The sequence below is a fragment of the Trichophyton rubrum genome (assembly GCF_000151425.1).
Source record: "Trichophyton rubrum CBS 118892 genomic scaffold supercont2.3, whole genome shotgun sequence".
Classification (NCBI taxonomy): Eukaryota; Fungi; Ascomycota; class Eurotiomycetes; order Onygenales; family Arthrodermataceae; genus Trichophyton; species Trichophyton rubrum.
This window is the reverse complement of record NW_003456426.1, coordinates 2,622,691-2,639,833: the sequence shown is the minus strand read 5'-3', so window position 1 is coordinate 2,639,833 and position 17,143 is coordinate 2,622,691. Positions and strand designations below refer to the sequence as shown.

The 17,143-nt window shown below is 52.7% G+C and overlaps 8 protein-coding genes across 13 annotated transcripts in view; 2 read left to right on the top strand and 6 right to left on the bottom strand.

Annotated features, from left to right (window-relative positions):
- The window catches only part of TERG_03744 (uncharacterized protein), a gene marked incomplete at both ends in the record, with an annotated part of 1,344 nt that extends 253 nt beyond the window's left edge, over window positions 1-1,091 (bottom strand). Inside the window, 2 exons of the mRNA XM_047748145.1 lie at window positions 3-772; window positions 827-1,091. Coding sequence (XP_047604121.1) covers window positions 3-772; window positions 827-1,091 — 1,035 coding nt within the window. The remainder of the gene's footprint in view (window positions 1-2; window positions 773-826) is intronic.
- A 2,392-nt stretch (window positions 1,092-3,483) lies between these two features.
- On the top strand, window positions 3,484-5,063 carry TERG_08794 (uncharacterized protein; the record flags this gene model as incomplete). Of its 6 annotated transcripts, XM_003236651.1 has the most annotated exons (4): window positions 3,484-3,598; window positions 3,656-3,804; window positions 3,876-4,939; window positions 5,000-5,063. In XM_003236651.1, 4 exons carry the CDS (start codon window positions 3,484-3,486, stop codon window positions 5,061-5,063), a joined length of 1,392 nt encoding a protein of 463 aa, XP_003236699.1. The 6 variants fall into 6 exon arrangements, with proteins under 6 accessions (XP_003236699.1, XP_047606040.1, XP_047606041.1 ...); XM_047750604.1 differs by lacking the exon at window positions 5,000-5,063 and having other exon boundaries at window positions 3,876-4,943; XM_047750605.1 differs by lacking the exon at window positions 3,484-3,598 and having other exon boundaries at window positions 3,757-3,804.
- Window positions 5,064-5,893: 830 nt separating this feature from the next.
- Window positions 5,894-6,639, bottom strand: TERG_03741 (uncharacterized protein; the record flags this gene model as incomplete). Its single annotated transcript, XM_003236649.1, has 3 exons — window positions 5,894-6,289; window positions 6,339-6,496; window positions 6,558-6,639. 3 exons carry the CDS (start codon window positions 6,637-6,639, stop codon window positions 5,894-5,896), a joined length of 636 nt encoding a protein of 211 aa, XP_003236697.1.
- Window positions 6,640-7,787: 1,148 nt separating this feature from the next.
- On the top strand, window positions 7,788-8,096 carry TERG_12043 (uncharacterized protein; the record flags this gene model as incomplete). The annotated part of the gene is made up of 1 exon (XM_047751064.1): window positions 7,788-8,096. The coding sequence occupies one exon, from the start codon at window positions 7,788-7,790 to the stop codon at window positions 8,094-8,096; it is 309 nt and encodes a 102-aa protein (XP_047606039.1).
- A 156-nt stretch (window positions 8,097-8,252) lies between these two features.
- Window positions 8,253-11,222, bottom strand: TERG_03740 (uncharacterized protein; the record flags this gene model as incomplete). The annotated part of the gene is made up of 5 exons (XM_047748144.1): window positions 9,846-11,222; window positions 9,620-9,791; window positions 9,466-9,567; window positions 8,878-9,406; window positions 8,253-8,812 (listed from the first exon to the last, which is right to left on the bottom strand). Exons 1-5 carry the CDS (start codon window positions 10,640-10,642, stop codon window positions 8,253-8,255), a joined length of 2,160 nt encoding a protein of 719 aa, XP_047604120.1. The 5' UTR covers window positions 10,643-11,222.
- A 311-nt stretch (window positions 11,223-11,533) lies between these two features.
- TERG_03739 (uncharacterized protein) lies at window positions 11,534-12,152 on the bottom strand (the record flags this gene model as incomplete). The annotated part of the gene is made up of 2 exons (XM_003236647.1): window positions 11,534-11,814; window positions 11,909-12,152. The coding sequence occupies 2 exons, from the start codon at window positions 12,150-12,152 to the stop codon at window positions 11,534-11,536; spliced, it is 525 nt and encodes a 174-aa protein (XP_003236695.1).
- A 263-nt stretch (window positions 12,153-12,415) lies between these two features.
- Window positions 12,416-14,409, bottom strand: TERG_03738 (60S ribosomal protein L3; the record flags this gene model as incomplete). The annotated part of the gene is made up of 6 exons (XM_003236646.2): window positions 12,416-12,671; window positions 12,723-13,390; window positions 13,448-13,604; window positions 13,661-13,718; window positions 13,793-13,824; window positions 13,898-14,409. 6 exons carry the CDS (start codon window positions 14,407-14,409, stop codon window positions 12,416-12,418), a joined length of 1,683 nt encoding a protein of 560 aa, XP_003236694.2.
- Window positions 14,410-15,932: 1,523 nt separating this feature from the next.
- TERG_08792 (uncharacterized protein) lies at window positions 15,933-16,257 on the bottom strand (the record flags this gene model as incomplete). The annotated part of the gene is made up of 2 exons (XM_003236645.1): window positions 15,933-16,104; window positions 16,187-16,257. 2 exons carry the CDS (start codon window positions 16,255-16,257, stop codon window positions 15,933-15,935), a joined length of 243 nt encoding a protein of 80 aa, XP_003236693.1.
- Between the last annotated feature and the right edge of the window lie 886 nt (window positions 16,258-17,143).

Genomic DNA, 17,143 nt, shown 5'->3' with positions numbered 1-17,143 from the left:
TGTGAGAATGGAGAAATCTTCTGTTCGTTCGGGTACGTTGGTAGCTGGTCGTCGACTGGGGGTTTCTGTTCAACAGGCGCGTAGTATCCTCCAGCGGCAGAGGGGGTTTGGTTATAACCCTGCTGGTTCATGCTTGGTGGTGGCATGTTGTTATTTTGCGTGTAGGCAGTAGCAGGGGCAGGGGCCGGGGTGTTATCTGGCTTCTTGCGTAGAACAAACCACCAGATTGCGATGAGGATGGCGGAAACGCCAGCAACGCAACCTACAACGATACCGGCGATAGCGCCGCCCCCAAGCCCAGCGCCGTTGGGGGATGGGGGTGGGGTAGGGGTAGGGCTGGGAGTTGGTGAGGTTGAGGTAGATGGTTGTGGGGAGCCATCTGTACCGGTATTGGTGGGTTGGTTAGAGTAAGACTCGGTGGTGGAGGATGGGATGTGGGTGGCAGAGTATTTAGAGGCATAGTCCGGTCCGAGGACGGAGGAATAATATTGTGACAATGGCGAAATGTTGTTGGAAACCGAAGCGTACGAGTAGCATCCGTAGAGCTTGGTATTTTGGTTGAAGACATAGGTTCCGCAGTAGGGAAGGGTTGAGATGCTACACTTGAGAGCCAGTGAATCCCTGGAACAAGCTGAGTCGCAACTGACACTTGATGGGTAGCAGGTAGTTGGAATAGTAGTGCAGTCATTGATATTTTTGCTTAGACAGCAACCAGCGGCGTTTCCAGTATATATACAGGTTGCGCGGGCATTGACACAAGTCAGGGGATTCTCTATATATCAAGTTAGTTTTCCCTACTTTCAAGCTAACGGACATCTAGACGAACCTGGGTCACCATCAACCAAACCACAATAATAAGCTGGAGGAGGAAAAGGAATTAACAAGCTGGCAGAGCTGCTGGCCTGTCTCTTCACTAATTCCAGCGGTATTCCATCAGGCAAACCGGGAGGGGGCGTAGGCTTCGGAGATCTCCCGTTGAGGGCGATGAGGCCAGCAGGAGTTGCAACAGGCACCATGTGTTCCAGGTCGGCTGCATCGACGGTAGCGACGGCGAGGAGGGCGGCCACAAGGGCCAGTGAATATCCAACCATGTCGTTGGACTGATGGTACCCGACTTGCGCAGAGGAAGGTGGTATAGAGGGTGAAGTTGACGGTTGATGGGTATTGAACGGAACTTTCCCCAAGGATTCAGAAAATCTGGTCTGCCAGGAGATAGGATAAAAATAGAAACAGCAGATCTCAGGTCTGATATCTCCTGATTATCCCAGCGAAACGCAGAAAGAATATAGCAATATCCGCGTCAGGATATCTCCTCGACCAGAGCAATGCCAGCACAACGGAGAAGCAACAAATCGATGAGGAACAGGAAGAAGAGAAAGAGAAAGGGGAGATGTGAAGGAAGAAAAGATCGGCTGGTCACCTTTTCTTTCCAAAAAAGAAAGGAAAGGAAGCGAGGAAAACACGAAAAACGACAGACAGAGGGAAGCTTTGAGCCTCGCCGCAAGCTCAATATTGAAAGGGGTGCCATACCCAAGATATCTCAGAACGAGCTAGCGAGAAGGTGAGGCTCGTATTTCCCGCCCGCTGACTTGTGGAGAGGAGGTTAGCCTTCGTTCCCCCGAGTCAATAATTGGGTCCATCGCGAGAAAGTGGACTCAGAAACGAGGCTTGAACCAATGGAGGCATAAAATACACACGATGGCACCTTAAACGAGACTCACGCTGGTGCCAGCGGTCAGACATAAATAGTGTCGCAGCTAACTTTCAAGCTTCCTCGAAGCAGGTCTCTCATCATTTTGAGATATTTCGTACTCCGTAGAAAAATTCGATATATTTCAGTGTTCTTTTGTTGACGGACTTCAGATATCATCATTTAACCTCGCTCATATTCAGGGGCTGAAGGATGCGGTCCCATCCAGGATGGCCCTGTTCAAAATAAAAATGCCCGGCCAGCGGAAAAAAAAGCAAGCATAGATAGAAATAGGCACAGCAAACTGCGCCTCGGAGACCACAGGCTGTATCCTATCGTAATACAGAAACAGCCATCTCTTGTGGTTGGAAGAGCGAGCCGGCCGAACCGTTACCATGCCGATACACCGCATCAATTTTAGCGAGAAATATCAGCCTCTTTTCTTTCTGTCCTGCGATGCTTCAGCCGCAGCGAACTGAACATGATAGAAAAAGGCGGGTTTCCTTTCACACCTTTCCAGTCGCTCGAGGGGCAGACCACGTTGTTGCCATGGTACCCGCGGCCATGCAGTGCCATGCCATGCATTATTACTATATGACTTTCCCATTGTTCATAGACATGGTCAAGCCTTTGGTGCCCAAAAAGAGGGTTATGTTTGCCATGAGGTTATTTTTAGCTCTGCCCGCCCGCTTGCATCTTGACATGTCGGATATCTTTTGCTTTGCCACTGCATGGGTTTAATTTTGAGCCATGGAGTCGCTTGTCAAGACTCAAGCCTTTGCTGGTCTGGGGTCTCGTGCGTTCCTTGATGTCTGCTGTTAGCCTTAGCCTTGGTTGCTTGTGTCTGTCTTATCTTATCTCTTCTTTGACCTTAGCTCGTCAACGACTATCCTGTCTCCCCGTCACTTCCAGACTCTTCTTCATCGTCAGCATCGTCATTTCGACCTTCATCGTGTTCATCATCGTCCTCTTATGTTGTTGATGTTGATGTTGACGTCGAGACGAAGTTGAGGTCCTCCGTTTACCACTTTGGGATTACCACGTGACCATCACCTGACATAACTTACTCATCTCTTAGTCATGTCCGGGTGAAATCGGCCCCTCATCACGTGCTCCCACGTGCGGCGGGAATTTGCGGGCACGGGGAACCTCGGGCCGACGGAGACTCTTACTCCGAGCGGACCCCGTGACCTCCCCGGCTATCTTACCTAAGCAATCTCAAAGATACCTCGGAATACTTCCTTCTGCGCTACAACGAATGCGCCTCCAGAGGTATCTCGAAGTATCGCCGGCCATGACGCGAGAGGGGGACCTGGCTCTTCTTTGCTTTTGCTGGCTGCGGGAAACTTCCTCGTGCGTCTTTTCCGCTTGAGTTGAGACCTTTTTTTCCTCATCTTCTCCCCCAAAACGTTGTTCTCTGCTGCCGTTGTTGCTACGTGCATGGCTTCACGTTTGCCTGTTTTGCAACTGGCTGGCTAACGAGGTCAATTGGCGCGCACCCGCGGCGGTGCAGAGCGACGACGACGCAGAAGACGAGGGAAGTAGAAGCGGCAGAAGAAGAAAGGGACCCGGGAAGAAACGACACCCGCCAACGGCAAACTTAGGACGCTTTCGACCTCGGCAGGGCTCCATGCTCTCGTGACGCCGGCTCGAGTCATAGTCGTACGATATAAGGCATTCCTGCGGTTGTAAGAGACGTCTGAGATACAAATACACAGGTCGGACAGTCCAGGCACACTGGCGGCAGGGAGGTTACTTGAGGACACCGTGAGATCGAGGCAGCGAAGGTAGCCATGGCGTGGAGGGCTTCTGAGCGTCTCATGGAGACCATCCGGCACTATGCCTCGTTCCCGGCAACAGGAGTCTCGCTGCGACAGATGGTGCAGTTTGGCGACAAGCCGTCGACAGGTATGTCTAGATTAGTTTCTGTCTTGTTGCGGGGGTTATACTGACTCATTGCTGCAGGAACACTCTTCCGGGCGTCACAATTCCTGTCGGAGGAGCTGCCCATACGTCTGGCTCACAGGGTACGAGAGCTAGGAGACCTACCGGATGGGTTGAACGAGATGCCGTCTATCAAGAAAGTGCAGGACTGGTACGCTCAGTCTTTCGAGGTACGTCTACACAGATATACTGATTCACTATACCCATCACTACGAAGAAATGATATCAACATGGAGATTAGGAGATCACCAAGTTAGAACGGCCAAAGTTGACAGAAGAAGTACGATCACGGCTGCTCAATTCCAGCAGGATGAACGGCCGCGAGCCACGCATGCTGGAACAAGCAACCCCCAACCCCAGCATAAAGCAGGGCCAGTACCGCTCCTCACCAACAACATCCATCCTCAACAGCATCTACAGCAACGGTAACTCCAGCGTAATTGGCAACAATGGCAGCACAACGACGACGACCACGGCGACTAACGGCGCGAAACACCGAGTTGCAGGGACTCGCCGGTACTTTGTTGCTGCGGACGACGGCGCCGATTGGCCGCCGGAATTGATCGACTACAACGCTCGTTTGGCTTCGACCCTAGACAAAATCAAGAGACGACACGACAGCGTTGTGACGACGGTGGCACAGGGCGTGCTGGAGTGGAAGCGCAAGAAGCAGCGGCTGCAGATCGACTCGGGAATACAAGCCTTTTTGGACCGGTTTTACATGTCCCGTATTGGCATCCGTATGCTTATTGGGCAGCACATTGCTCTCACTAACCAGCACCACACGTACCATCCAAATTACGTCGGAATTATCTGCACAAAGACAAACGTCCGTCAGTTGGCGCAGGAAGCCATTGATAACGCCCGCTTTGTCTGCGAAGACCACTACGGCCTCTTTGAAGCCCCCAAGGTCCAGCTCGTTTGTCGTGATGATCTCGATTTCATGTACGTGCCTGGCCATTTGTCACACATGCTCTTCGAGACGATCAAAAACTCGCTGCGTGCAGTGGTAGAGACGCATGGACCAGAGAATGATTCGTTCCCCGTAACCAAAGTCATCGTGGCCGAGGGAAGGGAGGACATTACCATCAAGATTTCCGATGAAGGCGGCGGTATCCCTCGATCAGCCATCCCCCTTGTGTGGACGTACATGTACACCACCGTTGACCAGACGCCCAATCTCGACCCGGACTTCAACAAGAGCGACTTCAAGGCCCCCATGGCCGGATTTGGATACGGTCTGCCCATCAGTCGACTATACGCCCGCTACTTTGGCGGTGATCTCAAACTCATCAGCATGGAAGGGTGAGTCTTTAATCTTCACTTTATTCAATATTACCCCAATCAACTAACGCACAGCTATAGATACGGAACGGACGTCTACCTCCACCTTAACCGCCTCTCGTCCAGCTCCGAGCCTCTCCAGTGACAACTACCAGTCATGAGGAATGGGCGCCCTCTAGTCCAGACATCCCGCCACTTCACGCCAACCTCTCTTGCAAACACTCTCCCAAGCCCATCCTCATTGACGCCAACAACAACTGAATCAGCCATCCCACCACCCCCAAGCACCCCCGAACTCTTTCCATACTTATATAAATCCTCCTCGCGCCCCGCAGCCAAGGAAGCGGGACCCTCCTGGCTAGCGATACCGGCCTCGAACAAGAAGCCGAAGTTGAATTTATACCAGCGTCTGGCTGGCGTGACGGGCTTGACGGCCATGAATTCGTCCGTCATTCGATCACGGGTGAAACGCAGAGAAGTCTCGGAGAGAAAGCAAGTTGGCGATGCCGAGATACTGGTTAACCCCGAGAGAGCAGGCCTGTAGCCTGACTATGTCTTGGATTTTCTCCCCCTTTCTTTTGGTTCTTTTTCTTTTCTTTTCTCTTTTTCCCTCTTTGGTTTTTATTGTACATATGCACATACCACTATCCATCTGTTCCTTTCGCCCCCTGGCTGCATAAGGACAGATACAAGACAAGTGGAAGACCAGGTGGAAGCCACCTACCATGCAAAGGGAGGTACCAACCCTACCGAGCCATCTTACTGCATTTACCACGGAGCTGGAGCAGAGAGGAGCACACAGGCAGGATAAAAAACAAAAATCTGATGTCTTGGGGGGGGGAGTTATTGAGATGATATTACACGTTCTAACAATGTCAGCGTAGCGCACTACAACATACACGTCTTGGTTAGATATTCTTCATTATTAGCTAGTTAAGAACAAGAAATACAGCGCTAAATACTTCAATTTTTTTTTCATACTCTTCCCTTCCCCTTTCTTGTAGAACTAGAACTTGAACCAGCAACATTCCCTCCCACTCCCATCCCCGTTCCAGGAACCGTGCCTCCAGACGGGATTTCCTCATTCCTCCACCCCCCATTGACCTCCACGATATCAACGATAGGCGTATCCGTTCGAACCGTCGCCTCAGACGTACCCCCCAACGAGCGCCCGTCATCCATCCACCTCCGTCCCGGCATGGACTTGGGTATGCTCACACCCGTTAGACTAGCGCCCACCGCATCCGACTTATGTGCCTGCAGCAGCCGTCCTGCGCGGAGGTCATGCACGACATATTTCCGCAGAGGCGGCTTATCAGCTGGTCTGCGAGCCAGGGAGTGTATGAAGCGTTGTCTTGTTTGGGGAATGGACTAGATGCCTGTTAGCAGACGAACGTAATGCATGGGATGGGGTGCGTACCTCGTTGTTAGAGACGGCGTGGAACATGAGCATTTCCAGATCGTCTAGGACGCCTAGGGCTGCGTGCCGGCGTTCTCGCGACTCAGTTGGCTCATTTAGCTCTTCTGCATAGACGAATCTCGGATGCAGATCTTGAGTCCGGTATGGTTGGCCGGGTACTGGACATAATTAACATCTGCTTTATATCATTTCGTTTTTAACTATGGGGTGTTTGTCTACCTGGGGCGCGGGGGGCGATTTCGTATGCTTCCTCTTCGATGTTGGGAGGGTTATTCGGAGACGTGGGGCTGTCGAGGTCCATTCTAGCTAGCACTCTATATATTACACCGCTTGTCTCTGTATTTGTATCTTTATTTATGGGTATAAGATATGGGTATCAAGTCGTGGTTGTCGTCGATCTAGATAATCAAGAAGTGTCGAGGTTGAAGTTCGTTGCCGTCTTACGTAAGCAGATAACTTACTATCAAGTTGGATCTGAATATAAACATCTTCGCATGCATAGTAAAAAAAATAAATGCATTAATTAATATACATAAAAGAAGGCAAAAAGATCAAGCGAGCCCGCATCTATCCCCTCTCTCCCCTCTCCCATCGTCTAGGTAGAAGTAAAGAAGAAGAAGCAGGAAGCAAACGAACTCGTTCATCCCATCTAGACCGGTAAACAACTTGAAGCAGATACAAGGAGTCGGCCTAGATGGAATCAAGAAGTGGAATGGAATGAAACGAAACGAAGAAAGAAAAAGGAAGTAAAGTGACAAACAAAAAAAAAACCATTCTATCCCTCCGCATAACAGCATACATGGCAAGTAAGGCAGTAAGTAAGTAGGTAACATAAATAAAAGGCAAGGTAGATTGATAAGGAAAAAGAAGCGGAGGAGGGAGTGAGAATGAGAATGAGAATGAGAATGAGAATGAGATGAACTGGAGTAACGGGGGGGAATGGTAAGTTGGAAGACACCGATAAAACGCCTTGAACTCCCTGAACCCACTGGACAGGTAGACGGCCGGGAGTGTGGACGGTCTACGTGTTTGGTCGTGGGCTTCGTTTGATGCCGCTAAGGTGGACGAGCTGGTAGTCGTTTTCTTTCTGTACTGGGTCTTGTCTAGACGAGACGAGACATGGCTGACTTTTTGTTATGTGCTTTTTGCTTTTGCTTTTTTTTTTTTATTTAGACTTGCGTTGCTTTTTGGCGTGTTTTTTTGGAATGATTTGATTTGCTTCGTTTTTTCATTTTTTTTAGCATGCGTTTTCTGGCATGTTTGTGTGGTTGTTTGTGGTGGTCGTGCGTGTTTCTCGGTTGTTTAGGCTCGTCTCGATTCGAGCTGGCTTGATGGCATGACACGGCATGGCATGATGGCGGGATGTAGCGTGGTGTAGGTAGTGTTCTTTGGTGGAGGAGGAAGAGAAAGTGTGATGTGTCTTAAGCCAGGTCGCCCCCAAATTGAACGATGGATGTTGGAGGAAGACAGGGATCTAGACAACGTTCGAGTCATCCAACAGTGAACATTCCTTGTTTACCTGGCAAGGGAGATTCACCAGGGCCATCCCACTGTTCTGGCTGTGGGTTGGTCCTGGTAGTAAAGAGTTACTGCTGGCGGGCTCGAGCGAGCTTACCAACAGCCCGAGAGAACGGCGCGGTGCCGGCCAGATGGCTCAACCACAACCATGCACGAAGCTGTTCTTCGGCCAAGGATAGCCCGTATCCGCCCTGTAGGAAGAGGAACAAAATACAACGGTTAGCAAGGCTGGCGCTCTAAAATTCCTAGTCGCTTGGCGTGTCGCATGTTCAGATTCGGGGATTGAGAGCAAAAAGGCTAAAGGCAGGAAGCGGAGATGGGGGGAGGATCGGGGATACGAGGGAGGCTCTTATTCGAGTACGAGGGATGTATATAAGAGCTCCAACACGCCCACGCCTACTGCACGTATGAAGTGGGAAAAAAAAAAAAGCGAGAGTGCAAAGAGTGAGAGTGAGAGAGAGACAATAGAACATACCATGTGGTCAGGTTGGGGTTGTGATAAACATCCTTGTGCTTCCTGATATAGTCTGTTGTCTCCATTCCCGGCGGATCACAGGTGACGCTCTTCTTGTCCTTCTCCTGATAAATGCGGATATAATCTATCCTCATTGTTGCGGGGAACAGCGGTGCGAGACCAGTGAGGTTCAGGGCAGCGAAACTGTTGGACATGCCCAAGTTTGCAATCAGGGCCATGGGCTCGCGGGGGATGATGCGTTGGCCGACGTTGCCGTTGGGGCCGAGGGCGCGGGCGTCGAGCTTCCATGACTTCTCCTTGCCTACGTACCAGGTGATTTCGCCCTTGTCGCCGGGGATGTAGTCGAAGGCGTAGACCTGGTACTCCTTGCCGTTGTACCAGTTGTTGTTGAGGTTGGTGACGCCGGAGATGGCCTGTTGGTAGACACCTCCTCGGTAGGCGTTCATGATGGTGATTTCGGGGTCATACAACTCGGTGAAATCTACTTTCGTTAGTTGAACTGGATTCTCTGGCTATGAATTATGCTAACTGAGAATAGATGCTTACCGTAGTCTGGCATGTACCAGACGTCAAAGGGCGCGACCTGACAACTCTGCGAGACGTCTCCAATGACGTTGATGGGCTTCTTCTCGCCATGCAGAGCGTGGACACTGGCTTCGATCACGTCTATCTCGGGAGAGGTGCGTGATTTGCCTGGCGTGGGATGGTCTGCATCGTCACACGTACAGGCGGGCAGCTTCATGCCCGGCAGGAAACTGAGGCCGCCGGGATCACTCTGGTTGGCAGTGATTCCGGCGTCACACTTGTCGTGGTAGCTGTAGGGCCACATGCCGTCTGTGGTGGCAGGATACCCGGGTCTCCCGAGGTTGCCCATGGCCCAGAAGCCGGGCCAGAGACCAGAGACGTCTCCCCGTCCGGGCAGGGAGATGCTGGCCTCGAGTCTGCCGCCGGTGAAGCACATCTGGTTCCAGGACTGGACCATGCCGGAGCGGTAGTTGAGGTAGTGGTTCTGGAAGGCGTCGAAGCGGAGTTCCAGCTTGCCGTTCTTCGTCGTTACAGCGTCGGGATCATACCACTGCATTTATTAGCTTGTGACTTTTTTTTTTTTTTGAAAGAGACAAGGCTGATTCTTACCTCGAGATCCTGGGTGACACCGTACCAGATGTCGACGGCCTGCAGGTAGGGGTCGTCTTCCTGGAAGAACGTCCGTCCATCGAGATTGAACTCGTCCGAGAACTGCTCAATTAGCACTATATCAGCAAGAATATACGAGCAAGGCCAAACGCACCACTAGCTCGAGGTCCTTCCCACTGGCGGACTTCTTCTTCATGGCGGACTTGGGCGTGTCTGGATCGATCAGGCCGGTCCGTATGTTCTTGAGCAGCGGTATATCCACGTCTATACACATGGGGTCGCCCGCACATCCTCCCTTGATGCTCGTCAATCCCTGGATATACGATCTGAGAGTTGTCAGCATAGAATTCCATCAAAAGCGGTCTGAGTGGCGAACGTACATGACGGGATATCCGATGAAGAGGGTCAGGACACCGCCGATGAGGAAGATCAGGGCACCGATGTTGGTGATGCCTCGCTTGTGCCAGATATCGCACTTGCGCTCCTTGTCGTTGGGGTCCGGGTTGTGCAGCTCGTCGTCCTTTTCGACATCGTGCGGGTAGACGATCAGGTCGCCGTCCGGGAAGATGGCAAACTTCTCCGTCACGGTCTGCGTGGTGATGCCACCTTCGTCGTCGCTGCTGCCGGCCCGCGAGGGGACCCGCGAGTCGTCAAAGGGGCTCGAGTAGGTGTATCCTCCATAGCCGTAGCTGGCATGGCGACTGGCCGCGTCCGAACTCCAGCTGGTGCGCCGCGAGGAAAAGCTGGTGTAGTCTGCCCCATAACCACCGCCACCTGAATAACGCTGCTGCTGCTGCTGCTGCTGGTTCTGAGAAGTTGAATATGGATATCCGCTCTGGGAGTCGTCTACGTAGGCCCGCGAGCGAGGCAGGCTTCCTCCCGGCCCCGGCACGGCGAGGCGTTCGGTGGACTCGTTGCGGGAGAGCGAGTCAGCGGGAGCCGGGGAGGGCGAGAAGGTGCGCTGCTGGGGCGAGATGAGGGCCCGCGGCGTGATGGGCGAGGGACCAGCGAGCGTGCTGGCGGAGGAGATGTTGTTGTTGTTGCTGCTGCTGCTGCTGGCGTCTGCGAAGGGGTTGCTGGGTTCTCGCTGGACCTGGGAGTTGATCTGGAGCGTGGGAGTCTTGCGGAGGCGGTTTGGCGGGTGTCCGCTGCCATTGCCGGGCCCGAGAGGGTCCATGGTCGAGTCTCTCCTATATCACAGTCATCTGTTGAGGCGTGGATGCTGCTGTTGCGGTGTTGGTGTTGACGATGCTGGTGTTGGTGTTGTTGATTTGGCGTTGTTGATGTGCGATGGCGAAGCTGACGTAGACAAAGAGCGGCCGGACAGCCACGCAGACAGTATTATTAAAGCCTTATTAAGGGTGATATTGTAGATAGTCGTAGGACAGTCGAAGGATAGCCGTAGGATAGCTGATAGACAGTGTTGATAGAGTGTTGACAGTGTTGACAGTGTTGACTGAGGAAAATTGCAGGGAAAAGTCAGGCGAAGCTAAACACGACAAGACCAGACAGACTCGATAGATACAGAAGATACACCGACAGCAGAAAGACAGTCGAAGACAGCGAGAAAAGACTGAGGAATCAAGAGACGCAAGACTCAAGACAGATCCACCGCGGGTTCCTGAAACCCTTCGTCAACCTGTCTTACTCCCATCCCATTCCCATCGCGGTGCGTCCCTTCATGACGTCGCCACTGGGCCTCGCAAGCCTCCCATCCCATCCCATCCCATCCCCTGGCGTGGAAATTAAGTGATACATCCCAGCCCGCCCGTCTTAGTCAATAATCAGGCCGGCCGCCTCCAAGGCAGGCCTTGGTCCTCCTCCTGCTGCTGCTGCTGCTGCGGCGTCGCTGCATGGCTGCTTGCCCTGCCTTGCCTCTGCCCGCCCGCCCGCCGATCGCCCATCGCCCAGCCAGCCAACCGTCCGCCCCCTTTTTCATCGTAAGAGATTTCAAGCCAAGCGATCCTCATCTAGTTTTACCTAGTCGACTGGACTGACTGGCTTTAGGGCTCGTACGGAGTAATAAAGTAAGGGCAAAGAAAAAAAAAAAAAAAAAAAAAAAAAAAAGCTAGGTCTCGACGGCCCTCGCCTTCAGACCGAGCAGGCGGCCCCCGTCGACGTCGAGGGCGAGCAGCCAGTACTCAGCGCGAGAATGGTCGTGCTGCACTCTGTAGACTCGCACTTCAGCTGCCGACGCTGCGGCCGACGCGGATGCGGTGGACGAGCAGGCGGCCTTCACTGCCTCGAGGACTGACGTGTACTGGCCGCGGCGGTCGAACTGGGCCGGCGAGAGGACGCTCACCTGGACTTTGGGCGCGGTGGAGCCGTGGACGAGCTGTGGGAACTCATCTACGTGGAAGTAATATTAGCATTAGAATCTTCAAGGTAGAGTCGTAGGGAGTAGAAGTAGAGAGAGTAGAAGTAGAGAGAGAGAGAGAGATACCCTCGGAGGGGAAGTGGTCGAGGGCCAGGACGACGGGCTCAAAGGGCTCGTCGGTCTCGGAGGAGTAGAAGGCGTCGACGCGCAGGCTGGGAGGGACTCGCTGCTCGTCGACGTCCAGCGTCTTGCTCGAGATGAAGCCGGAGTCGTGATCGTCTTTCTTGCTGGGCTTGTCGGTGGCTGTGGCTGTCTCGAGGCCCTGGTTGGCCTTGTCGAGGAACGCGGCGTAGGCAGAGTCGGACGACATCCTGCGAAGTTGGCGATGTTGACACTGTTGACGGTGATACTGTTGGTACTGTTGACGGTGATGGTGAAGAGTAAGTCGGTTCGAGGATAACGAGAGAGAGAGACGAGAGAGAGCCCGTCCAGCCCTTATGACGCAAGCCAGGCTCGCTCGCATGGTGTTGTTGGTGGCGAGTTACTTCAGACTTAGACTACTTTATACTATACGTATACTAACACTCGCACTTAATACTCAGAAATCGTTTTATTATCATGTCATGGCTAGAGTTACGAAGACGAAGCAAGATCCTTCTTGAGAGTGCCCAGGAACGCCCGCTTCTCGGCTGGCGTCTGGTAGGCGCCGTGGCCGAACTTGGAGGAGGTGTCGATCCATTTGAGGTCGACCTTCTCGGTGGCCTTGCGGGAGACCTGCGGCCACAGGGTCTTGCGCAGGGTGACCACGCGCTTGCGGACGCCGGGGATCGAGCCCTTGAGCATCACGTAGTCGTTCTTGACCTCGCCGTAGCGGACGAAGCCGCCCATCCTAGACGCCGTTAGTATAAAGATGAAGATGAAGACAAAGAGGGTGTCTTACGGGGTGATTCTCTTCTTGGAGACGTCAAAGTCGGTGGAGGCATTGCCCTCGTCGTCGGCCTTGCCAATGCGGTAGATCTTGTGGTTGGCAGAGGTGCGGTGGTGGTAGCCGTCCTGACCGGCACGCGCAACGGTCCACTGCACATGCGAAGGATGCCAGGCGCCGATACACGCAACCTTTCGCAGACCCTTGTGCGTCTTGCGAGGCAGCTTCTTTGTGCCCCATCGCGAGGTAACGCCACTGAAGCCGTGGCCCTTGGTGACGGCAATAACATCCACCACCTCGTCCTTCTCAAACACGCTGTCGACGTCAATCGGCTTCTCAAACAGCCCGTGTGCAAACTCGACCTTGTCCGCGATGCTGCCGCCGTTGACCTGGATCTCCATCAGATGGGCCTTCTTCTGCTTGAGCGGGGTCTTGCGGATCTGGGTGTGTGCGAGCAGGCGCACGACGGTGCAGTAGTTCTTGATGCGCTCGAGCTCGCGGGTGGTGGTGGAGGCGTCGGCGTGGGTTTTGGCGTAGCGGGTGAAGGCCTTCTTCTTGCTCTTGTACCAGTTCTTGTAGAAGCGGCGCTTGACCTCGTCAGACAGGTGGTCGGCCCAGACGGTGGTCAGCGAGCGGAGGCCGCGGGGGGTCTCGATGTAGCCCACAATGCCAACAGCAATCATCTATCTCTGTCAATCACCCTTCTTCTTCTTCCTTCACTTTCGATATGGACAACCTACTGGTGGGGTCTCGACGATGGTAACAGCCTCGACAATCTCCTTGCGGTGCATCTTGGCTCCGGGACGCTCGAGATCTCGCACGATCGTGGTCATGCCGGCCTTGTAGCCCATCGTGGCAGTGAGGTGGACGGGCTTCTTGGGGTCATCTTTGGGGAAGCTTCACGCCGTCAGCCTACGTCTTCAAATATAGATATATATATATATAAATCCTACCTCTTGACCTTTCCACGGTGTCTGGCAGCGCGCTTTCGCGGCAGGTAGGCAAGAGAGCCTGTCTCATCGTCAGTCTCATCGTCTTCTACTCCCAGCTTCTCTCTCTTCACTGTCTCGACGTCGTTGTCTTACCGTGCCTCGGGGCTTCGTATTTTCGGTGACTCCTGCAGCGCGATGGTCAGCTCCCAGTTCACTCAATTGTGGTCTCCTGCCTGCTGGGCGTCTGTCTGCACTCACATCTTGACCCTCTGTCGACCCTTGGGATGTCCTGCGTCGTTGGTTGTCCGTCGGGAAATTCGCAGCAGGTTGAAAGTTCTTCTTCTTCGACTTTCGCTTTCTCGCCCTCGCTTAGTCTTTTTTGGCTTCGCTTTTTTTTGTGCGCTTGCCGAGTGTGTGATTATGTAAGAGTCACATGAGATCACGTGTAGAACATAGACGTAAAACATGGGAAAAGACGATGAAGAGGAAGATATCAAGATGGAGAAGACGATGAAGAGAGTAAAGATAGAGTAGGGGCTGGGTAGATGGAGGTGAGATGATGTTATAGTCACTACTCTGTCTACTGCATTACTTCTATCTGCTCGATAGTTGTGGTACCTGACAGGAGATGATGACGGTAGAGGACGATAGACATGTTTACCCCTACTTGATACCCTACTAGGATGGAATGATAGGGATAGATGATTCTCCAATTGCTGGACAAGTCTTCTGCAGACACATATGGATACCTGCGTATCTACAGACAACATCTCTCACTCCACTGATGTCTATTTTGTGACTATACTCTACTACCAGACTGCCAAAGACGGATGGCGAGAATGGTACGTCAAACAGGATCCCCAGCCAGTCCAGACAGCTAGCTCCCAGCAATCCAACTGATATCCATACTGATGAAACACAGCTTTGACCAAGGCGATCCTATTCCACAGAACTCCTTAGATGTTTACCTAAGTACGGAGTTAGATTAGATGCAGACTGGAGACATCAACCATAAACTTATCCAACCGGGTACCAACCCCATCTCAAGCATCTAATCAGTACTTTAGTAAATAAATAATCCTGTCTTACCCAGCCAACTGACTGCCTTACGGAGTGAACTGGACCCTGCATGCTTTAATCTGTGGCGTGAGAGCTCGCCTAACCCTTCCCTCAACCTGAACTCCCGCTGGCCCGGGGCCCCGATGGGGAACTGGCCATAATATAAGAGTCAGTTAGTAGCAACTGATAGTGCTTCTAGTGCAGTTATACAGGCCCATTTTAAGCACCGGGGAACGTCGACTGAGCGGTTATAACGTCGATGTCTAAGGACAGGGATCTCGGCTCTCGTGAGTGATGTCCCCCGGAGCTTAATACTACCGCCTGCATCCAATCACCAAGACGGGCTTGCTCGCAGAGCTAATGGAGTTACGTAGTGATGTCGTCGTGACTTGTCGCTGCTAGTCGAGATAATAATGTGCATAACTTCTTCATCCCCAACAGAGCCATATGCAGCCTCACCTTATCTAACCTTCATGCTGCTGGGTAAAAGCTCCTTTCCCAAGCGGCCACTAGACATGGGCTCTTCGGCAGAGGATCGACGCTAGACCAGACTGACTGACTAACTGCCAGGCAGACAAACGGATAATCGTATCTATGTGTGACTTGATGTACACGCCTAGTACTCGTGGACTGTGGCTCGGCGAGCTCGGAAGCAGCCAAGCTGCTGGACACGTAAGAGATTCTTTCTCTGCTTACCACCGCTTACCGGACCGAGCGGAGCCTCGCTCGCCCATGGATGGTCGTCCACATGTTCAAGTCAGCATTAAAGACGATCGATCCCCATAGCCTGACGTATCCGGTAGACGCCCAGCAAATGCACCCACGGACATTTGGCTAGCGGCGAAAAAAACAAGGGAGAGACAACAGCGGAACTCTCTTACGTCGCTTGTGCAACGACCGCTGACCGGCAAGTATTCATGCTCTCTCATCGGCCAGAAGTGACCCGGTATCAGTAGAACAAACCGACGACGGGTGGCGGCTACACTGACCAGAAACACCAAAAAACCTGTTTTGCCGGCGTCTATATAGGCGAGTCAGCCATCTATCTGCTTAAGCAGCCAAGTAGTGGTCTACTACCAAGTTGTCGAGAGTGCATATGTACAGGGGAAGTATGTATGTATGTGTGTGCGTCCTTCTGGCGGCCTGCATACAGACCTCGCCGGACGGGCGTGTGGCTTGCTTAAGTGACGTGACTGATGCGGGTGCTGCATGCGATCTGCTCGCAGCCTACACTCTAAGCGATCGAATCTATCATCTTCACCTTCATCTCATCTTCATCTTCATCTTCATCTTCATCTTCATCTTCCTCGTCGTCGTCGTCGTCTTCATCTTCTTCGTCTCGCCGGTTTTTACTGCTGTTTTTGTCGACTTTATATTCGACGGCCCCACATGCTGACTCATCTGAGCTTAATTACACGTGACTAACCCTAACTCCGCGACTGCCCAATATAGCTTAGTCAGCAGCAATAAATAAAGGGGCTTCGATACTTCGATACTTCGATTCTTCGATTCTTCGATAGGGGTTGGGGAGGGTTGAGGTTGAGGCTAACGAGAGCCATGTCAGGATGGCTAGGGGGGGTAGGTAGGGTAGGGCGTTATAACTCGTCGTTTGGCCGGAGTAATATTCTATAAACGGCGCAGGACCATGACATGCATGGATCACTCGCCCAACTAGGGGGGCCTCTTTTGAGTGGTTTCAGAGGGGTTTTTTATCTCCAGAGCTAGAGTTCCCTGGTACCGTGGAACAGCGACGGCGTCCCAGAGCCCAGCGCCAGGGGAAGCGGAGGGAACTTATGTGAGTACTTAGTATACTTAGTGCTGGTGCTAGGGTTGCAGCTAGCATGCACCCTAACAGGCTGGCTCGCCTGCCAACTCGCGAACGCAACGAACTGGGTCACTGCTCATGCATATCTGCCGTGCTGTAGCCCAAGCCGAAGCCTAAGCCTCTTCTTGTTGTCTCTACCGAAGCTGCACATAAAGGTAACTCTAGCCCTCCCCCCCCCTAATCCTAGGCCATCCCCCTCCCCTCCCTTGTGTTGTCTGTTTGCCTGCCTGCCTGCCTGCTGCTGCTGCTGCTGCTGCGGTCTTGGGGGATGCTGCTTTATGACGCTGCAACGATGCTGCAACTGCAAGGGAGTGTGCGACCCTCCTTGTCATAGGTGTGGGTGACGGATCAGTAGGTAGGTCGGTAGGTAATATGTAAGTGTCCGTCGAGTGGGTGTAGTGGTACACGCTACCCGATCGATCCATGACCCATGAGCCGTGTATACAAGCCCTCAGCTGCAGGAATAATATAGAATAAAATGTGTCTGCCCGTCCGGAATATGCATGTGTGTCTGTGTCTGGATGGAGGACGGAAGTGGAAGTATGCAGGTATGCGTCGACGGATGGAGGTGGACGGAGTACGGATAATAATATAAAAAAAAAAAAAAAATCAAATCATCT